Source organism: Bos mutus, chromosome 4 (genome assembly GCF_027580195.1).
Source record: "Bos mutus isolate GX-2022 chromosome 4, NWIPB_WYAK_1.1, whole genome shotgun sequence".
Taxonomy (NCBI): Eukaryota; Metazoa; Chordata; class Mammalia; order Artiodactyla; family Bovidae; genus Bos; species Bos mutus.
In genome coordinates, this window is record NC_091620.1 from 72146068 (window position 1) to 72164261 (window position 18194).

At 45.2% G+C, this 18194-nt stretch overlaps 1 protein-coding gene across 5 annotated transcripts in view; it reads left to right on the forward strand.

Annotated features, from left to right (window-relative positions):
* The first annotated feature begins 773 nt into the window (after positions 1 to 773).
* Positions 774 to 18194, forward strand: part of ATXN7L1 (ataxin 7 like 1) — a 254909-nt gene continuing 237488 nt past the window's right edge. For all 5 annotated transcript variants that reach the window (XM_005901437.2, XM_070369633.1, XM_070369635.1 and 2 more), the window contains exons 1-2: positions 774 to 986; positions 1502 to 1570. In XM_005901437.2, coding sequence (XP_005901499.1) covers positions 806 to 986; positions 1502 to 1570 — 250 coding nt within the window. In that variant the 5' untranslated portion in view covers positions 774 to 805. The remainder of the gene's footprint in view (positions 987 to 1501; positions 1571 to 18194) is intronic.

Consider the following 18194-nt stretch of genomic DNA (forward strand, 5'->3'; position numbering starts at 1 on the left):
TTTTCTGAGAGCCGGAGACTCGCATTGCGGGGCCCCGAGTTTTGAGCTTTGCAACGCCCCGCAGCCTGAGATGGGAAGGCAGCTCCTCTAGCTCCAAACTTACCTGCTTTTTAGAACCACTTCCATCTACCCATTGCTCTCAGCTCCCAAAGGCATCCGCAGAATCCTCCACCACCCAAGGTCCACCGAGAAAGAGAAGAAAAGGTGGAGGGAGTGGTGGCTGGGAGGAGAGGTCACCGGGGTCTCCTCCCTTGAGGTGGTCGTCGGGAAAGGGGGGTTGCTCGGCCCTTCTCCACTAAGCGGCAGGGATCCTCTCGGGGGCGCCTCACGGTAGGCGACAGGAACTGGCGAGGGCAGGGCGCGCTGGAAGGGCTGCACGCAAAAACTTTCCGTCCTGGAGCGCAACTCTGCAGGGAAGACAACCCCTCCCACGGCCCCAGGTCGCGCCTCTCCCAGGTCGCCCTCAACCCCCTCTCTCATGTCTGGCCCCTAGGACCCCGGCTAGCGGGCGCCGGGTGCCGGCGGAGCCGCAGCATCCTCACGCCCCGCGCTGCATCCTCTGGTCCCAGCGCTCAGCCCCGCCCCCGGCGGCAGGCGTGCTGGCGGCAGGCGTGCAGGCGCCGGGCCTCTGGGCGCCTCTTTGCTGCCCCTGGCGGCCGCGGATGCCGAGAGCCGAGCCGAGCCCGGCCGGGCGCTGAACGCCGGCTCCTCCTCCTTGCTCTCTCCTCCTCCTCCGCCTCCCTCCTCCCATCCCTCCCTCCCTCCCTCCCCCTTTCAGAACACTCAATGTCGGAACGTTCCGAAGATGACGTCGGAGCGTTCTCGAATCCCGTGTCTCTCGGCTGCTGCTGCCGAAGGAACAGGGAAAAAGCAACAAGAAGGAAGAGCAATGGCGACACTGGATCGCAAAGTGCCCAGTCCGGAGGCGTTTCTGGGCAAACCCTGGTCCTCCTGGATCGACGCCGCCAAATTACACTGCTCCGACAGTAAGAACCCCACCGCCTCCTCCTCCTTTTATTACCCTGTAACCTTTCCATTCACCTAGAGCCACTGGGAAAAAGTGTGTGTGTGGAGAGAGAGTGGCCCCCGGTGTCCTCCATGCTTCTCCCTCTCTCTAAATAAATACACACAGAGACAGATCATCAGTGCACAGAGAGAGGCCCTGCTGCCAGGGCTGTCTGTCTGTCTGTCTGTGCCCTCTCCCCGTGGCAGCCCGCGGGGTGGGCTTTCACAGCCCCACGGTGTATCCGTTTAAAAGGCTACTCTGTTGCTGCTTGCATAGTTTTTTTTTTTTTTTTGGTACCTATATGGGCCAGGTAGATGGAAATCCGGACTTGGGAGAAAATGTTGCATTGTCAATTTTTGAAGGATTTTCATATCCAGTATTTATATCGATCTGTTTGCAAATAAACACTCTCCCTTCCCCCCTTGACTTTGCCTCCCCCCCTTTTTTTTTCTTTTTTTCCTTATTTTCTTTTTTCCTTTTCTTTTTCATCTGCAGATGTAGATTTAGAAGAGGCTGGAAAAGAGGGTGGAAAAAGCAGGGAGGTTATGAGGCTTAATAAAGAAGGTAAGTGGAGCTACTGGCATTTTAGTGTTAGCATGTGTGGCAGAATCTTCACAGGATTTCGACTATAATGTGAATTGTTCTGCTCGGTACAGAGTGACTAAGGCTTGTCAAAAATTGAGCACGCCCAGGTGACTCCTGCTTCATGTTAACTTCTTTCAAAGTACAAATGCAACTGGGGGGTAGAGGGGTCGAGACTATTCAAGGCAGAAGTTTCCTGCACTTCAGCTGGAGTCCACATTTGGACCTTCTGATACATATCTGCTATTCGCCTTTGGAGCATTATTGCCAAATGGTGGGGGGTGGAAATCGTTGAAATGAGGAGCAGGGCTCCACTCACAAGCATCCCAGCCTTCCTTGTGGGTAAATACACAACAGTTTAATGAACCCCACGTGGTCAGTCATCCCAGCAGCTACTTCTCCACTAAAAGCCATGGTACATGGCAAACCTTTGCAGCAAGTTACGTTTGGCCCACTTTGCGTTTGGTCACAGATTGTAATGTGGTGAGCAGGGGTATCTGTGTATATAACCTCCAGCCAGTCACCCATCTCTGTTTCCCCAGCATGGAAATACAGTACCTAAAATGGAACACAGTGAGTAGCTAGGTCATCCCAGACAGAGGCAGGTGAGTGAAGCCACAGCCTGCTAGAACTGGGCATCAAACACACATGGTCATCATAAATAAATCATGGCCTATTCATGTTTGCGAGCCTGCCATATGTAACTGTGGCCTATGGGCTTCACATGGAGCAACTCCAGAGACCACTTTCTGTTGAACGAATGATGGGTTCAATTGAGTTGTGATTTACTAACTGATATCTTATAAATGTGTTTGACTGAAACTGGAGGTGGGAGGAAGTGCAGGGGTGCAGAAGAGGTTGGCGGGAAGTGTGGAAAGCGTTCAGCCATAACTAGGCCATGGGAGCCTGGCTCATCCAAAATGAATGGAGGAAAAGGCCATTAGATGCCAAAGGATGGTTTCCCTCATAAAACGCGATGTCACCCTGGTAGGCAGCTGAAACCTGCTTGGAAAGATGGAACTTGTTTTGTGGATCGCACCTCAGACAGTTGGTTTTCTGTGCTTAATTGTTTCCTGACCATCTAGTGAGAGGAGAATTTGTGCTTCAGAAAAAAAATGACATGGAGGTTAAAAATGCATGCATATTCAAGGACAGCTCTCTAGCATAATGTTTCTGCTAATTAAGCACTTTGATTGGAAACGAAACCGTATTCTAAAGATGTTTGCCTCTAAATACCTTAGTGTGATCTTGACATGTGTCTTTAGGATGCACAAGGGAATGATGTCAAGTGGCCCTCTTACAAGTGGCAGCTTATTTGTGCTCAGTGTCCATGTGTGTTGGCATTGGAAAGTATCACTGGAAATTGTTTTTCTTCACAGACAAACTCTTGACACCTTTAAAAAGTTACGGGACTCAGTTATCAGACCAGTGGCAATGAAGAGGTTTCCAGAAAAGATGAGCTTGTGAAAACCTTTAAAGTTGAATAATGGTCATGGTATAGCCCAGAATTGGCACCTCTTAGGCCTGGTTGATAGATTATGACTATAACACACAAAAATATTCTGCACCCTCCCCCAGGCTTCTATTTCAGAAGACCCTTATTTTCAGATTCTCTTTGCCTCATGAGAAATAGATTCTTTTAAGGGGGGAAAAGAATATAAAGCTCTCCTTTCCTTAGAAGCCACAAGTGGTACATCTTGCTTACATTTGTAAAGATATAAGCTTACATCTTGCTTTCACCTGTAAAGATACAAAGATTTAGCTCCTAATTATGTGCATTTGTATTATGGAACCCCACTTTTCAGTGTAACTGTGCGATTGCTCAGTATACGAAATAGCCATGTATGGGCTGAAATCTCTTTGTTCGTGGGCCTGGTGGAGCAGGCCTGGGTTAGCAGTTTCTGGAGTTCTCCTGGTATGCGCACACAGTTTTCTTCATGGATAGATTGTGTGTGTATATATATATACACGAACTGTATCTCTTCTTCCCGTGGTGAGGAGTTTAAAGGTTTAGCTGAGACTTGGTATAGAGATATTTGGTTGCCAAAGTCCCCAGAAACACTGGTTGCTTTCGTCTTGCCATTGGTCTTCTTGCTGGAGTCATTGTGTGGAAAGTCCCAGGTACCTGATTGTGGATGGATCTCTGCAGGACACAACGTGGCCAGGGTGTGACCGTGTTTCTCCGGGTGGTGAGTGTACATAGATGGACCAGGATGTCATCAGTAGTAAGCAGGTCTTGAGACTGTGCTTTAATAGCAATTAATAGGTGAATTTAGGAATTCCAATTAAGAAATGAAGGTACATGATCCAGATTTTGATGTGAATTTTTTTATTGTAAAATAAATATAAAATTTATCATTTTAACCATTTTAAAGTCTTACAATTCAGTGCTACTGAAGTATACTTAGTAAGTATACTAAGTATACTAAGTGTATACTTAGTAAGTATACCAAGTGATATTACCTATAGTCACAGTGTTGTACAACTCTCAACACTATTCATTTCCTGAGCTTTTTCATCATCTCAGCCAGAAACCCTGTCTCCATTATATTAATATAATAATTTCCTATTCCCTCTCCCCTGGGGCTGAACCCTGGAAACTTGTATTCTATTTTCTGTCTCTATGAAGTTGCCTATTCTAGGTACTATATATTTGCAATGTATGACCCTTTGTGTCCATCTTCTTTCACTTAGCATCATATTTTCATGGTTTATTCATGAGGCAGTATGTATCAGAATTTCACTCCTTTTTATGGCGGAATAATATTCCATTGTATGTATATATCATGTTTTGTTTATCATCTGTTAATGGACATTTAGCTTGTTTCCACCTTTTTACTATTGTGAATAATGCTGCTGTGAGCATTGTGGTATGATATTTTTTATGGACTAACCTCTGGGGGAAAAGCTAGGCTGGAAAAATGAAAAAAGAATCATTTTATCTTCTGCCTCCATCTGGCCACAGTTTCAGAAGGAAGGAAGGACTTGTAGACTTTTGAACAACCTGACTATTGTAATATAGTTCCTTCTCCATTCCTTGAATCTTTTTCTACTTCAGTACTCCACCTGTATCAGTATGAAATGTTAGCTGAATGATTTGAGATTTCTGTAATAAAGTCTTCGTGTTCATGTTACTGTTTATCCAAAGTTAGCTACAATTATGTCAAGAGGAATTTGACAAATGCTTTTTTTTTTTGGTAAATACTTTTGAACTTTGCCAGATCATCACCTGGGTTCAGAAGGCATAGTTATTTCTGTGCTTGAATGTAGTCATGTGGGGTTATATTGAGGGCAGACTGAAGGGTGAAGGGAGCAGGAGAGAGGGCTTTGAGTCTGCTTTCTAATTCCAGTGTGTGACCTTGGGAACCTCACTTTCCTTGTTTGGGCCTGCTCTGTTTCTTGTAAAGTAAGGGAGTGGTTTTAAAATCTCCTCGGTCCTTCTGAGACCTATGAATTTAAGTTCCTTTATTGAATGTACCTACATTTGAGATGCAGTCATACTACACAGACTGTTTAACGGTAGACAATTCACCTGCCAGTGCAGGAGATGTGGGTTCGATTCCTCGGTCAGGAAGATCCCTTGGAGGAGGAAATGGCAACTCACTCCAGGATTCTTGCAACAACAAAAAGCAAGCCTTCACATTAGAAATATCTTAAACTACAAATACTGGACTTATTTTCTTTTTTTTATAAGCTCTTGGTGCCAAACATCACTGCACCTCGTACACAAGCCTAATTCTCCTGCAAATAGTTTGTGAGTGGTGTGTGGCCTTTAAGGCTGAGAAAACTAAGGGTCTGTGACCAAAACCCAGGGTGATGTGTTCCCCATAGTGGAGAGGGGATAGACCTGGATCTGAGGCGCTAAGATTTCCTCAAAAGGAGGGTCCCAGAAACCTGATTAGCTTAATCTGTGAGCTGCCATTGTGATAGGAAATTCCAAGGAAGGCCAATTCATCTAGCTAACCTTTTAAAATAATTTTCTTTCTCTAGCTTCATAGATTTATTGGAAGACATTTTTCTAAGCTAATCGGGGGAAACCTTCGTGATTTAGAAAGATGCCTCTCTTTTCTAGTTGCCTGACCTGAACTTTTTATTTTTTAAAGAATGTGCATTTATAAGTAAGGACCAGGTGTGTATGGCTCATCAATGTCCTGAACTATACATCAAGTTGCCCAAAAATTTCAGAGATAATAGCAGGGTTGTTGTGAAGGTTAACTGAGACAATACAAAAGAGTTTAGCACATAGTAAGTGCTTAATGAATTTGTGCTTTTCTTATTTTTAGATGTCATTAAGATTATCATCATCATATATTAATGAAGCTAGTTCTAGAAAATTTTATTATTAGAATTAACAAGGATTTTTAACTAACCAGTGATGAATGGAAAAGATATACCCAATCAGAAATTTTATTTCTAGAGTAAACCATGTTATCATAATTTTATAAAGCTGAAGATTTTTTGAAAGCTGATTTCTGTCCTATCCATGCTTTTGATGGAGTACAATTGATATATAGTCACTGATAAGTTTTATCAAGTGCTAGAAAAAATTACTTTGGCAGTTTGGGACTTATGGCTGAGAAGAGTTTGCAGAGTTCTTTCTGGGGACCAGGATGTTTTAAAAATATTTTTATTTTTTATTATTATTTTTAAATATTTATACATTTATTTGGCTGCACCAGGTCTTAGTTGCAGCATGTGGGATCTAGTTCCCTGACCAGGGAACGAACCTGGGCCCCCTGCATTGGGAGCTGAGAGTCTTAACCCCTGGACCAGCAGGGAAGTCCCTAAAAAATATTTTTTAAATGATTGATAAGTTGTTTGATCAGTAAGGATAGAAAGTCCTCAGTGGATCACTGTTTGGATCCTTTGGAGGCCTACCTTCCTTACTTCAGGCATGTTTCTGTGCATCAGTGTTGCCAGGTGTTTTGATTTGATGTAGGTAAACTTGTGGAATGCTTCCTTCCCATCTGAAAACTGTTCTGGGGCCAGTAAGATCTTTCTGTGACTGTGAGAGCTTGGTGTTCTGCTAATGCTGGTGGAGTTAGGCTGGAGCACAGGAGGAAGCAGGGAACGTGGGAGTGTGTTCAACTCAAGTTTAAGAATTTTTCAGTTATAGCTGGATGGGGGCAAATTAGAGGAAAGAACTGACCTGATAAGAATGAAGGGTTCTTAGAATCCAAGTCAGGGAAGCTAGCGACAAGTGGTTGAGATTTATGGGAAACTGTGGAATGGTCCCCTTTATCATTATACAGACAACTCTGTTATCTATGCTAATAGGCAATGGGAAGACACCCAGTCCACAGATTACACTGATAAACCTCATTTTCACCATTAATTTCAACTTCTTTCTCCATTAAGCCTACCTTCCTCCCCTTTGGCTAATAAGCGGCAACATTTGTTCACTTTGGCATTTCATTATCATCTCTCTTCTTTTGCCCAGTGCTTGGGATGAAAGGATAGGAGAAGTGGAGTGCCCTCAATGTGATAGGGAGGAAAGACGAAAAGGAGGAGAGGACTTGGAGAATGAATCAACTTCACAGTTTCATCCAGCTGATAGAGAAGGGGGAATGCCACGACCAAGATGGCAAAGCTGAGAGAGGGCATTTTCAATACCATCTAGTTTTGAAAATACTGAGCTTCTAAAATAAGTATCTTTTTATACATACACATATTTCTATGCACTTTAGTTCTGTGGAGAAAGTGTGGCTCTAGCTCCTCCCAAAATAGGAAGTTAGGCAGGTTGGGCACACTTTGAAACACTGCATGTGATCTTGCTGCCTAAGCCCAGTTACCCTGTGCTAGGTTCTCATCATGTCAGTCTACAGGAAGGAATGACACTTTTATAGCTGGAAGATGTAAACTGTTTCTCTCTCTCATTCAAATGTTTCTTATTTTTTTTCAATAACGTTCACATGTTACATAGTTGAGAAGGATATGCAGTGAAAAAGAAAGTCTTTTACCCTTGTCCTCAGTTGCTTGTGTATCCTTTCCAAGATCCTCTACCTGCATTCAAGTAGATACATGGATAGTTTTTCCTGCCTGCTTTACCCATGTGGCTGATAACATCCTGTAAGTACTGCATGGTATCTTGCCACTTCCATGTATCTTAGGTAGTGGTCCACATCAGAGGCAGTTCAGCCTGCCTCTCTCTTTTGTGCCTGCATAGTGGGAAGATGGGGCTTCCCTGGTGACTCAGTGGTAAAGAATTCGCCTGCCCATACAGGAGATGTGGGTTTAATCCCTGGCTTGGGAAGATCCCCTGGAGAAGGAAATGACAACCCACTCCAGTATTCCCTTGTGGCTCAGCTGGTAAAAGAATCTGCCTGCAATGCAGGAGACCTATGTTCGATCCTTGGGTTGGGACGAACCCCCGGAGAAGGGAAATTCTACCCACTCCAGTATTGCCTGGAGAATTCCATGGACAGAGGAGCTTGGTGGGCTACTATCCGTGGGGTTGCAAAAGAGTCAGACACGTCTTAGTGACTAAACAACAGCATAGTGGGAGGGTAGTTTAAGCCTCTGGGTGTCTTGCTTAGTTTTTACTTATTGGTTGATTTGTATTGATTTTTGGTTGCATCAGGTCATAGTTGTGGCGCGCAGGACTTCTGTGGGTCGCACGGGATCTTTTCCTAGCAGCACACAGGCTCAGTAGTTGCAGTGAGCGGGCTTCTCTCTAGTTGTGGTGCGTGGCCTGGTATTAATAGTTGTGGCATATGGGCTTAGTTGCCCCACAGCATGTAGGATATTCATTCCCTGACTAGGGATCAAACCCACGTTCCCTGCATTAGAAGGTGGATTCTAAACCACTGAACCACCAGGGAAATCCCTTGGTTAGTTTTTAATACCCACTTCTGCTCTCTCAGCCTCCGTCATGCCTTTGAGACCGAGTGACAGTGGCCGACGCTAGGCTAGGCCTGGGAGGACAGCCATGAACGAGCACGAGCCCCTCCCTCATGATGTTCCCATCCTAGCAGCCAAGGCAAATGTTGAAAAAGTCATGGCAACCATGATGAGTGCTCAGGGGAAATTGGGGTACCATTGGAAAGCATGATAGGGGGCCTAATTTAGGTTTGGGGCTCAGGGTATGTATTCCTGAGGAAATGTTATTTATACTAAAACCTGGAGAACGAATATGCAGAGCTGGGTGGGACAGATTTAAAGGAAACAATGTGTGTGCAGGCCCAAAGTGTGAGAGAATATGGAATGTTCTAGAAACTAAAAAGTCTGTCACTTGGATGACGATAGCGAAGCAGAGAGTGGTACAGTTTCTCAGCAGGGACTCTACTTCTTTGTGGTAGAGCGCTCTCCTGGGATGTTGTTGGATGTTTAGCAGCATCCTCAGCCTCTAACCCTGGATTCCAGTGGAACCTCCCCTTCCCCTGAGTTGAAAAAGCCAAAAATGTCTCCAGACATGGCCAAAGATCCCAGGAGTGGGCTGGGATGGTACCAAATCACCCTGATAAGAGAACCACTGGTGTAATGTGAGGCTGGAAAGGTAAGAACACAAGAGAAACAGACTCAACAATGTTCTGCTACTATCTGTCCATGTCTTAGGCCCAAGTTCCCTGTGAGGCAGCCTTACTGAATCCTCAGCAGGCAGGTGTGGAGCTGTGACTGTTGCCCACAGGGGGCTACATTTGGAAGCATCTAAATGGAGAAGACTCCACCCCTCACAGAGCTTTCCTCCAAATTTCCAAGATGACCCCTCTGAAACTTCATGTCCATAGTAAATGGTTATAGCGCTGAGATTCAGGTTCGGCTCAGCCTTCCCTCACTGTGGGTGAAAGAGACCCCAAGCCACCGATTCTAATAATAATGGCATTTATTGTATGGGGGCCCCTGATGTCAAAAGCAGCATGGTGAAGCATTAAGGATTTCAGTTTATATTTAAAGTCAGGCTGGAAATACAACTGGCGTTCTGTGCAGTTGATTACCCCTGGGATTTGTCTGAAATGGGGATGCACATGATGGAGAGCAGAGCTGCTGGCTTCAAGATTTCCATGTTAAGGATTAGAAAATAGGGAAAGCAGAGGAGGATCTGATTCCTTAGGCTTCTGGCCCACGTGCCAAGTGGTCTGCGGTGTTATTTAGGACTAGAAGGCCATGTTCACTCAAGTCAGTGGCTTATAGGGGCCTGCTGTTTCCACTCCAGAAGTGGTTTAAGAAAGTTAGACAAATTTGGGTTTTGCCTGGTTTTCTGTGTATATTGTGTTTATATCCTTCAGGCTAACCTTTCATTCATGACGTTTTGTTTCATTCATGACATCCTTTGGAAGTAGACATAAAATGATAGCAGCAGACACACCAAGACCCTGTCCTCATCAACATCTTTTTACCCAAGGACCACAACCCCTGAGGTAGCCCAGTGTTCACATCTGGAAACTCGGATCATTTAGTGACTGCCCCAGAAGTGACATCACCAAGGTGGTGATGTAGGTCGTTCCCAACTTTACCCCTTCTCTCAAGAACAGCTACCAGCTGTTTGTGGACACAGAACCACTGAGAAAATCCTAGGACGTGGAAGTGAGGCTGGAGCACACCCCTGTGCCAGAGAGCAAGACAGACGACTTCAGAAAGGTCAGAGGAGTAGCTACCCACAACTGTATGCCCCTCCCCCAGGCCGGCAGCACCTTGAGGAGAAGCTGCCCCTCTCCTTGCAGAGGGCTGGAGGGGCATCTACCTTCTCCAGTGTTGTTGGTCACTTCTTGGGAGCCCCTACACCTGTCTTGCCTCATGGGGACCATGGGAGAATCTCCAGGGCTTGACCACTGGGAATCTAATCACGCCTGCAGTAATTGAAGGTAGCCATAATGGAAAGGGAGAGGGTTGACCTTTTTCCAAACTGTAGAAACTGAATGTCAAGGGCTGACTTCTTGTGTGTCTCTCTCTCCTAAAATTCTTGGAACGATGTTGTGCCGAAGATGGGCTCCCAGCTAATGCTGGTTGGCTGGCTCTCTTACTCTTTCCCATGGCAGAGCTCAAATTGGCTGCATCAGCCAAATGGACCTGGGTTTGGACCCAGAGGCACTTGAACTAATGATGGGCGTCTAGGGAAGTGCTTCCTGCAAGGGAGCTGAGGCTGAGCACCGTTACTGCTCCGGTGTTAGTCTTGGCTGTGCAGTTGCCGCTGAGTCAAGCTGGAATTCACTGTGGGGAAAGCTTTTGTTTTTGTATGGATGCTTTATCCTTGTACCTGTGGTTTCATAACAGAATTCTGCTTGCCAATTTTAGGGATCGGGTGCTTAAAGAAAAAAGTAAACCAAGTAAATACTCTCTAGGGCAGGACAGAGTAACACCAGGAAAAGATAAAAGTGACTCACTGACAGGCTCTTTGAACATAGAAGCAGTTATCAGCAAACCTGCTCTGTGAAGCTGATTGTGATTCACTGAATATGAACAGTCCGAGGACACCTTCTGCTGGGGGACGGTGAGAGTGGAGGAGCTCTGTGACCCTGCCTCAATGCTCCAGTAGGTCATGGAGTCCCAGGTTGGGGGTGGGGAGACAGGACATCCAAACTGGTGACACCAACCAGGGTATGGAAGATGGTTGAGACACGTGCTTAGTTTGGTCGTGTCAGGCCAAGGTGGTGTCTAGTTCTGTTTAAGAGCATAGTGGCCACAAAAGGACAAATACTGTATGATTCCACTTATGCAGGGTTCCTAAAAGAATTAAATTCATTGAGAACAAGAGTAGAGAACGTTGAGAACAAGGTTACCAGGGGCTAGGGAGGGGGAATTCTCTACTGAGAATCTGTGTTTAATGGGTATACAGTTCCAGGTGGGAAAAATGAAGACGTTTTGATAGATTGATGGTGGTGACAGTGAACCAAACACTTAAAAATGGCTAAAATGATAAAATTTTAGGTATATTTTATTGCAAATATACATTATGATGTTGCAGACTCAGAAGCTTCATGGAGCATTATTTAAATTTGGACCTAGCCACTTACAAGCTGTGTAGTAAGATAACTTTTCTGAGCCTCAGTTTCATTCTTTTCAGAATAGGAATAATACCAGCTCTTAGGGTTGATGTGAAAATACATAAAGTACTATCTGGCATACATTAGGTACTCAGTAATATAAGCTTTTGTAATGATGGTTGTCATTTTTACCAGACACTTGGGTCCTTTTCCTTGTCTTATATGAGCTGCCACTTCCAAGGGGCAGATAGCATCCTTTCTGCTCCAGGAGTGTGCCTGGGCATCTTTAGTCAATATTTTATCCCTGGTGCTTTAAGGCTGCCAGGAATAAACACAAGAGGAGTTGGACCCATGTTCCTGGCTGTGAGTTTTCAAGGCTGAGTCAGTTTCAGTTTTCCAGTGTGGCCATTTCGGGGACCCTGTGTTGAAACCACCTAGGTACTTAACTTAGCATCCCAGGTTGCAGTGACACTGAATCAGAAGCACTCGGCCTAGAGCACAGGAGTGTGCATTTTAACAAGCTTCCCCGGTGGCTCTGTTATTTACTGAACTTCGGTTACAGGAAGTAGCTCTTGACCCTGCCCACCTTGAGAATCCTTTGTGAAACTCTTAAAAATCTGAGACCAGGACCACTCCCAGACACTTGGTTTCCATAGGCTCAGTTTAAGGGATTCTGGGGAGCTGCTTACATGTTTTAAAAATTGATGATGATGCTTATTTGTTTTTAAAAGTAACAATCCTAGCTTCCATTTACTGGTTATTGAGTAGATACCAGACATAGAACTAAATGTGCATTTTTCTCATATAATCTTCCTGACATTCTGTGAGACAATTCCTGTTATCAGTCTCGTGTTAAGAGATTAGGATTCAGGCTCAGAGACATTAAGTGATTTACCCAAGGTGATACAGTGAGGAGGAAGAGCTGGGATTTGAACTGAGAGGCAGGATGATTCCAGAGACATCCTGGAATTTTTGTCTGCACCATATGCCATGTGATGTCTGTTCCTTGACCAGGAATCAAACCTGTATCCCCTGCCTTGGAAGCATAGAGTCTTAACCGCTGGACCACCAGGGAAGGCCCCCGGAGATAGTACTCTTAAGTACTGTGTCCTGATGTTGCTCTAGGAGTAGGGCTTGAACTAAGGTGAGGCCAGCGAGGCATCCAGGACACACATTTACAGATGCTCACACAGGCTCCTGCAAGTGCAGAGCGAGGGCCTCCTTAAATGTTGCAGCCTGAGCACCTCACTTGCCTCACCCTAGTACCATCCCTGCCTCACTCTAGTACCAGCCCTGCCTCAAAACGCATGATCTTTAAACAAAATGGTTATGTTTTTCTTCCCCGTCATGTGTGTGAGCCAGTGGCCTGCTGATAGGGCCCCAGGTCCTCCCCTCAGTGAAATGCTTTTTCATCCCAAAACCCCAGCTCTGGGGCCTCTGTGGTCAGAGCCCTGGCTTCGGGGATATCTCAGGAGCTGACTCAAACTGTTCCTTTTTGGGAGAAGGTGTTAGCAAAGATGGTTGCCAAGCAACTCCAGGGGCATCTATCTACAGGGATGATTTCTCTCTTTTTTTCCTCCTTTTGAACATTTTCTCGGCCGCTTTTCAGTTTCTCTCTTGACGTTGGGATTGTTAGTAATTTCATGAAGGGTGTGCTCCTTTGGATGATGGAATGGAGACTCCTTTTCACTGCCCGCCAGTTAGAGGTGTCCTTTTGATGGGCAGTGCACCTGCTAAGTGGGTGTGAAAGACCTTTGCCTTCTTCAGCTATAGAGACACCCTAGTTGTGACTGGCTGAGGGGCAGTGACAAAGAGGAGTCTGTGACTGGGGTGGCCGAGAGAGACACAGAATGCATCTCCCATATGCAGGCAGGGCCACGTGGTGATGTTCAGGTCCATGATTCTGGCTTTCAGCTACTCCCCGTTAACTAGGGCATTTTGCATTTGGTACGTGGGGGCCTGGCTGATCCTAGAGGGAACTGGAGTTTCTCTCTCTCAGTGGTTTTACATGTGTTTCCCCTTTAGCACTGTCCCTCCTACTCAGTTCCCTCATCAGTGTGGGGTTTCAAGTGACCTTTCATGGGCCCCAGTCACTTGGTCTGCTGGCCAGTGTTTCGATCCTCCCAGAGAGGCCAAGAGCTTGTGGGCTGGAGGACCTTTCCCACATGACAGAATCTGCTGCAGACTGTCAGGAAGAAAGGGAAATGTTGGGAAAGTGAAACAAGGCACGTTTGGGTGAGGCTGGCTCTGTTCTTCCCACCGCAGCGTCAGCCTGGTGAGCCCTGTCTTTAGACTCCAGGCTTCTGTTCTTTGGCACTACACCCTTGACCTTGACCGTTGTGTCCGTCCTCGCCATCTTTTGCAGAAGCAGGGCAAATGGACTCAAGAGAGCCCTGCCACTTTCAGAGGCTCAGACCAAAAACTTACTGGCAGAAGACCTTTAAAAAGAGAGCTGGCTCTGTTTTGTGCAAATCCAATATAGAATAATCCAGCCTTAGACTGGGAGGCTGTTTGCTTTCCAAATGAGATTATTAGGGATTTCATTAGATAATAGACTGCCCTCAAGCTTTTGGGACACCTTATTTTCTTTCCCAAAGTTTTGGTGATGCCCACTTTTGCATCTGTCCTGCTGGCCCCCCTTCCTGGCTTTCCCCTCCCTCCAGGGTTTGCTCTGTGGGAGCCCGCCCTGCTCCTTGCTCACCCCTCTGGTGTGCTGTATTGGACAGCCCCTCACGGATGTTCTCACTGCACTCCCAATCCCCCTAGACACAGTGCAACTGCAGAGCTTTCTTTGTATCTTCCCCTAGCCACTGTCTTGAGAAAGACCCTCCCTCCCTTCCTCTCACCCTCCTGCTCTCTCTGTAGGATCAGTCCTCTACCCCTCTCCATTCCCTCCACCCCCTCTGCCCCCACCCCAGGCAAGCCTCAGTTTTTATAATAGCTGCTTAATTGGCCTCCCTGTCTCCATCTTCCCAGCATACCAATTCAAAATTAATCTCCCGAAAAGTCACATTTTATCAGGTTGTTCCTGGAGTGAAAACCTATCATCACTTCCCCCATCGACTGCAGTTAATGCAGTGTTCTGGGTCCCCTGTGCCTCAGTCCCTTCAAATCCTGACAGGTGGTTTGCCCCTTACCAGCCCCGTTCCTTCCTCGTGCTCATCTTTGGTCTTTGCCTCCCTTTCCTGCTGCAGGGACCAGGCCTCATTCCTTCTGCAGAAGCTTCCCCAGCCTCACAGGCTGTGCTGCCTGCCCTGCTTCTGGATACCATGCTGCTGGCCATAGCCATCATGCACTTCCGCCCCTCCATCTTACACTTTGTGGCCATTCTGTTGCTCACCTGATAATATTATTTTCACAACTGCATTCATTATAATCTGGTGGATTTGGGGGTGAGGGAGAAGGAACACATCTTCCCTTTTTCTTCCCTGAGTTGTTTTCAGCTTAGTGCTACAATTCAGCTAGACATCCAGTTTGGTTTTCAAGTATGTGTCTTGATAGACCTGCATTTTCATTTCTTTTCTTTCTTTTTTTTTTTTTAAACGTGGTAAAATACAAATAACATAAATTTTATCAGTTTAATCATTTTTAAGGGTACAGTTCCCTGATAGCTCAGTTGGTAAAGAATCCACTGGCATTGCAGGAGACCCAGTTCGATTCCTGGGTTGGGAAGATCCCCTGGAGAAGGGAATGGCTACTCACTCCAGTATTCTGGCCTGGAGAATTCCATGGACTGTATTGTCCATGGGGTCACAAAGAGTCGGACACAACTGAGTGACTTTCACTTTCACAACTGAGGAGTGTTAAGTACATTTGCATTGTCCTGCAACTAATCCCCCAAACTTTTGTCATCTCATAAAACTGAAGCTCTATATCCTTTAAACAACTCTACATTTATACTTTCCTCTTTAGAAGCAGTCTGGAGATGATCTGTGAGTCTCTTTGATTTAGCACCTGCTTTTTGACATTGTTACAATTCTGAGAGCTAGCAAGCCTCCTGCAGATTCTGCTCAGGTGGCTCTTTGGAGCCACATGGCAAAAAGGCTCAGCTCAGCATAGGGCGTTGCAGCCTAAGGATCCTCCATGGGGTCCTGCGTCCGTGGTGAAATTCACTGGAAGTGTGCTATGGTTTGGCTCATAGGCACCTTTAAGTAGCATGAAGTTTCTTGGTTCAGATTTGGTGGTAAACCCCACCACTTGCACCCTTGTTTCTTTTTTACCCCACCATCTTTATGTTACAGTTAAAAATTTTCACATGTATGAAAAAAGTTGAAATAATAGCACTATGGGCATTCACATATGCATCCCTTAGAATTAAAAAAATCAGTTCACATTTAATCTGATTTTTTGTAAAGATATGTATATATATATTTCTGTACTCTTTGGAAATCAGTTGTTGACATCATGACACTTCACCTCTAAATATTTATCATCTTGACACATTGGATTGTGTAACCTTGAGCTACTTAAGTTCTCAGAGCCTCATCTTATATAAATATGTATGTGTGTTCTCGCTGAACCATTTGGAAGTAAGTTGCAGACAGCCTGACATTTCATCCTAAATACTTCAGCTTGTGTCTCCTAAGGGCTTCCCAGGTGGCACTAGTGGTAAAGAACCTCCCTGCCCATGCAGGAAACGTAATGAGATGCGGGTTCGATCCCTGGGTCTGGAAGATCCCCTGGAGGAGGGCATGGCAACCCACTCCAGGATTCTTGCCTGGAGAACCCTATCGACAGAGGAGCCTGGTGGGCTACAGTCCATGGGGTCGCAGAGTCAGACACGACTGAAGCACGCATGCATGTATCTCCTGAAAATAAAAGCATTCTCTGACATAATCATAATACCAGAATCACATTTAGAAAACTAGTGTTGATCCCCTAATAGAATCTACTATTTGGTTTGTATTCAAATTTCTGCTATTGTCCCCCCGGTAAAAAAAAAAAAGTTTATAGTTGCTTTATTTCTGAATATATTTTTAAAATATATATCCAGGATCCTATCAAGGTTCATGAATTACATTTGGTTTTGATGCCTCTTTAGTCAGTTTAAATCTAGGGCAGTACCCCCACCATGGATGTATGTGTATATATGTATAGATATATATATATGCATATGTGTGTATTTCTGTGTATATGTATGTGTGTGTGTGTGTGTATATATATATATTGCTGTTTAAATTGCTTCCCATTTTTATCTGTCTGATCACTTCCTCATGGTCTCATTTACCTTCTTTTTCTATGATCTGGTTACCCTACATACCAGAAGTTAGAGCTAAAGTCTCAGATTTAGGCTCAACATTTTGGCAAAAATATGTCCAGGTAATTCTAAGTGCTTCATTGAACATTTCAGCAGGGATCCATGATGTCAGGTGTCCCATTATTAGATATTGATCACTTGGAAATGTGGTGACCACCTCTCTTTATTACAAAGATATGTTTTCTATCTACAGTTAGCATGCCATTCTGTGGGTGATGCTTTGGCACCAACTGAGAACCCTGTTCCCCATAAAGAAATTTCTTAGAACCATCTTGGCCCCCACTGATGATCCTTGCTGGATCAGTTGTTTCTTGGGGAGTTGTGGAGTGGTCATTTTCAAATTCCATCGTTCTGGGAATTCCCTGATGGTCCAGTGGTTAGAACTCCATACTTCTGTGGCCAAGGGTGTGGGTTCAGTCACTGGTCTGGGAACCGAGATCCTGTCAGCCACATGATGCGGCCAAAAAAATAAATTTTGTTGTTCTGATCTACATTTACTGGCTGACATTCATGTATAAAGAAGAGCTCTTTCTCATTAGTAGAGATGAACTATTAAGTTCCTTCTAAAAAGGCAGAGTTACATTCTCCCCTCTAATTACCAATTTTCAGAGTAAGAAGTTGAACACCCATGGTTTGAGCTAGGAAGGAGCAAGGGCAAGAACTGGGCATGTTTCAGTAAGATGCACGTATAGTATGAAAAAACCCATAATCAATGGGAAATTCTAGATATATAGAGCGAGCTTTGTATGCAAAGCTCAGAAGTAAAGTGTGACCACATCTTGGTAGAGTATGAGTTTAAAAACATTGAGAAACATTTTCCCACACACTCAAGTGATCCTCTTCTTTAATTTGGGGAAGGAAGAGGATAATTGCATTTAAAATAATCCCTTTCCTACCTTCCAGCAGGAGTCCAACATTTAGCCTGGGATCGGTGAACTGCTGAAGTTAATTGTGTGATGCTCCTCAGGTTCTGTATCTAAAACAGTGCTTCCTACAGCACCTATTCCCTTGAAAGTGACCAACCACCCAGGCACTGGGTGGGGGGCGGGGGTGGGGGGAGGCATGCAGAATGCACAGGTGCACTAGCCCTGGCCCCTGACCTCCAGGAATTCAGGACTGAAATGTGGAATTGATTCACTTTGTGAATGTGGCTTGAATGCGTGGAGGCCAGGGAAGGAAGAGGTTTTATCAGTCTGCGGCCTACACGACCTTTGACTTGGGGACAGAGACTCTCTGGTTTGTGTGTCTATCTAGAGCACAGGTAAGGATGTGTAATTGGAGGCCACTTAGTGTTTGAGGAATGAGTGAGTGAATGACTGAGTGCTTCATCACAGATGGCTAGAATGGCTAGACCTAGTGAGGGCTGTGAGCTCCTCCAGAAAGTCATTTTTAGAAAAAGGAGTTAGGATGAATCCTGTATCTGCCTTTA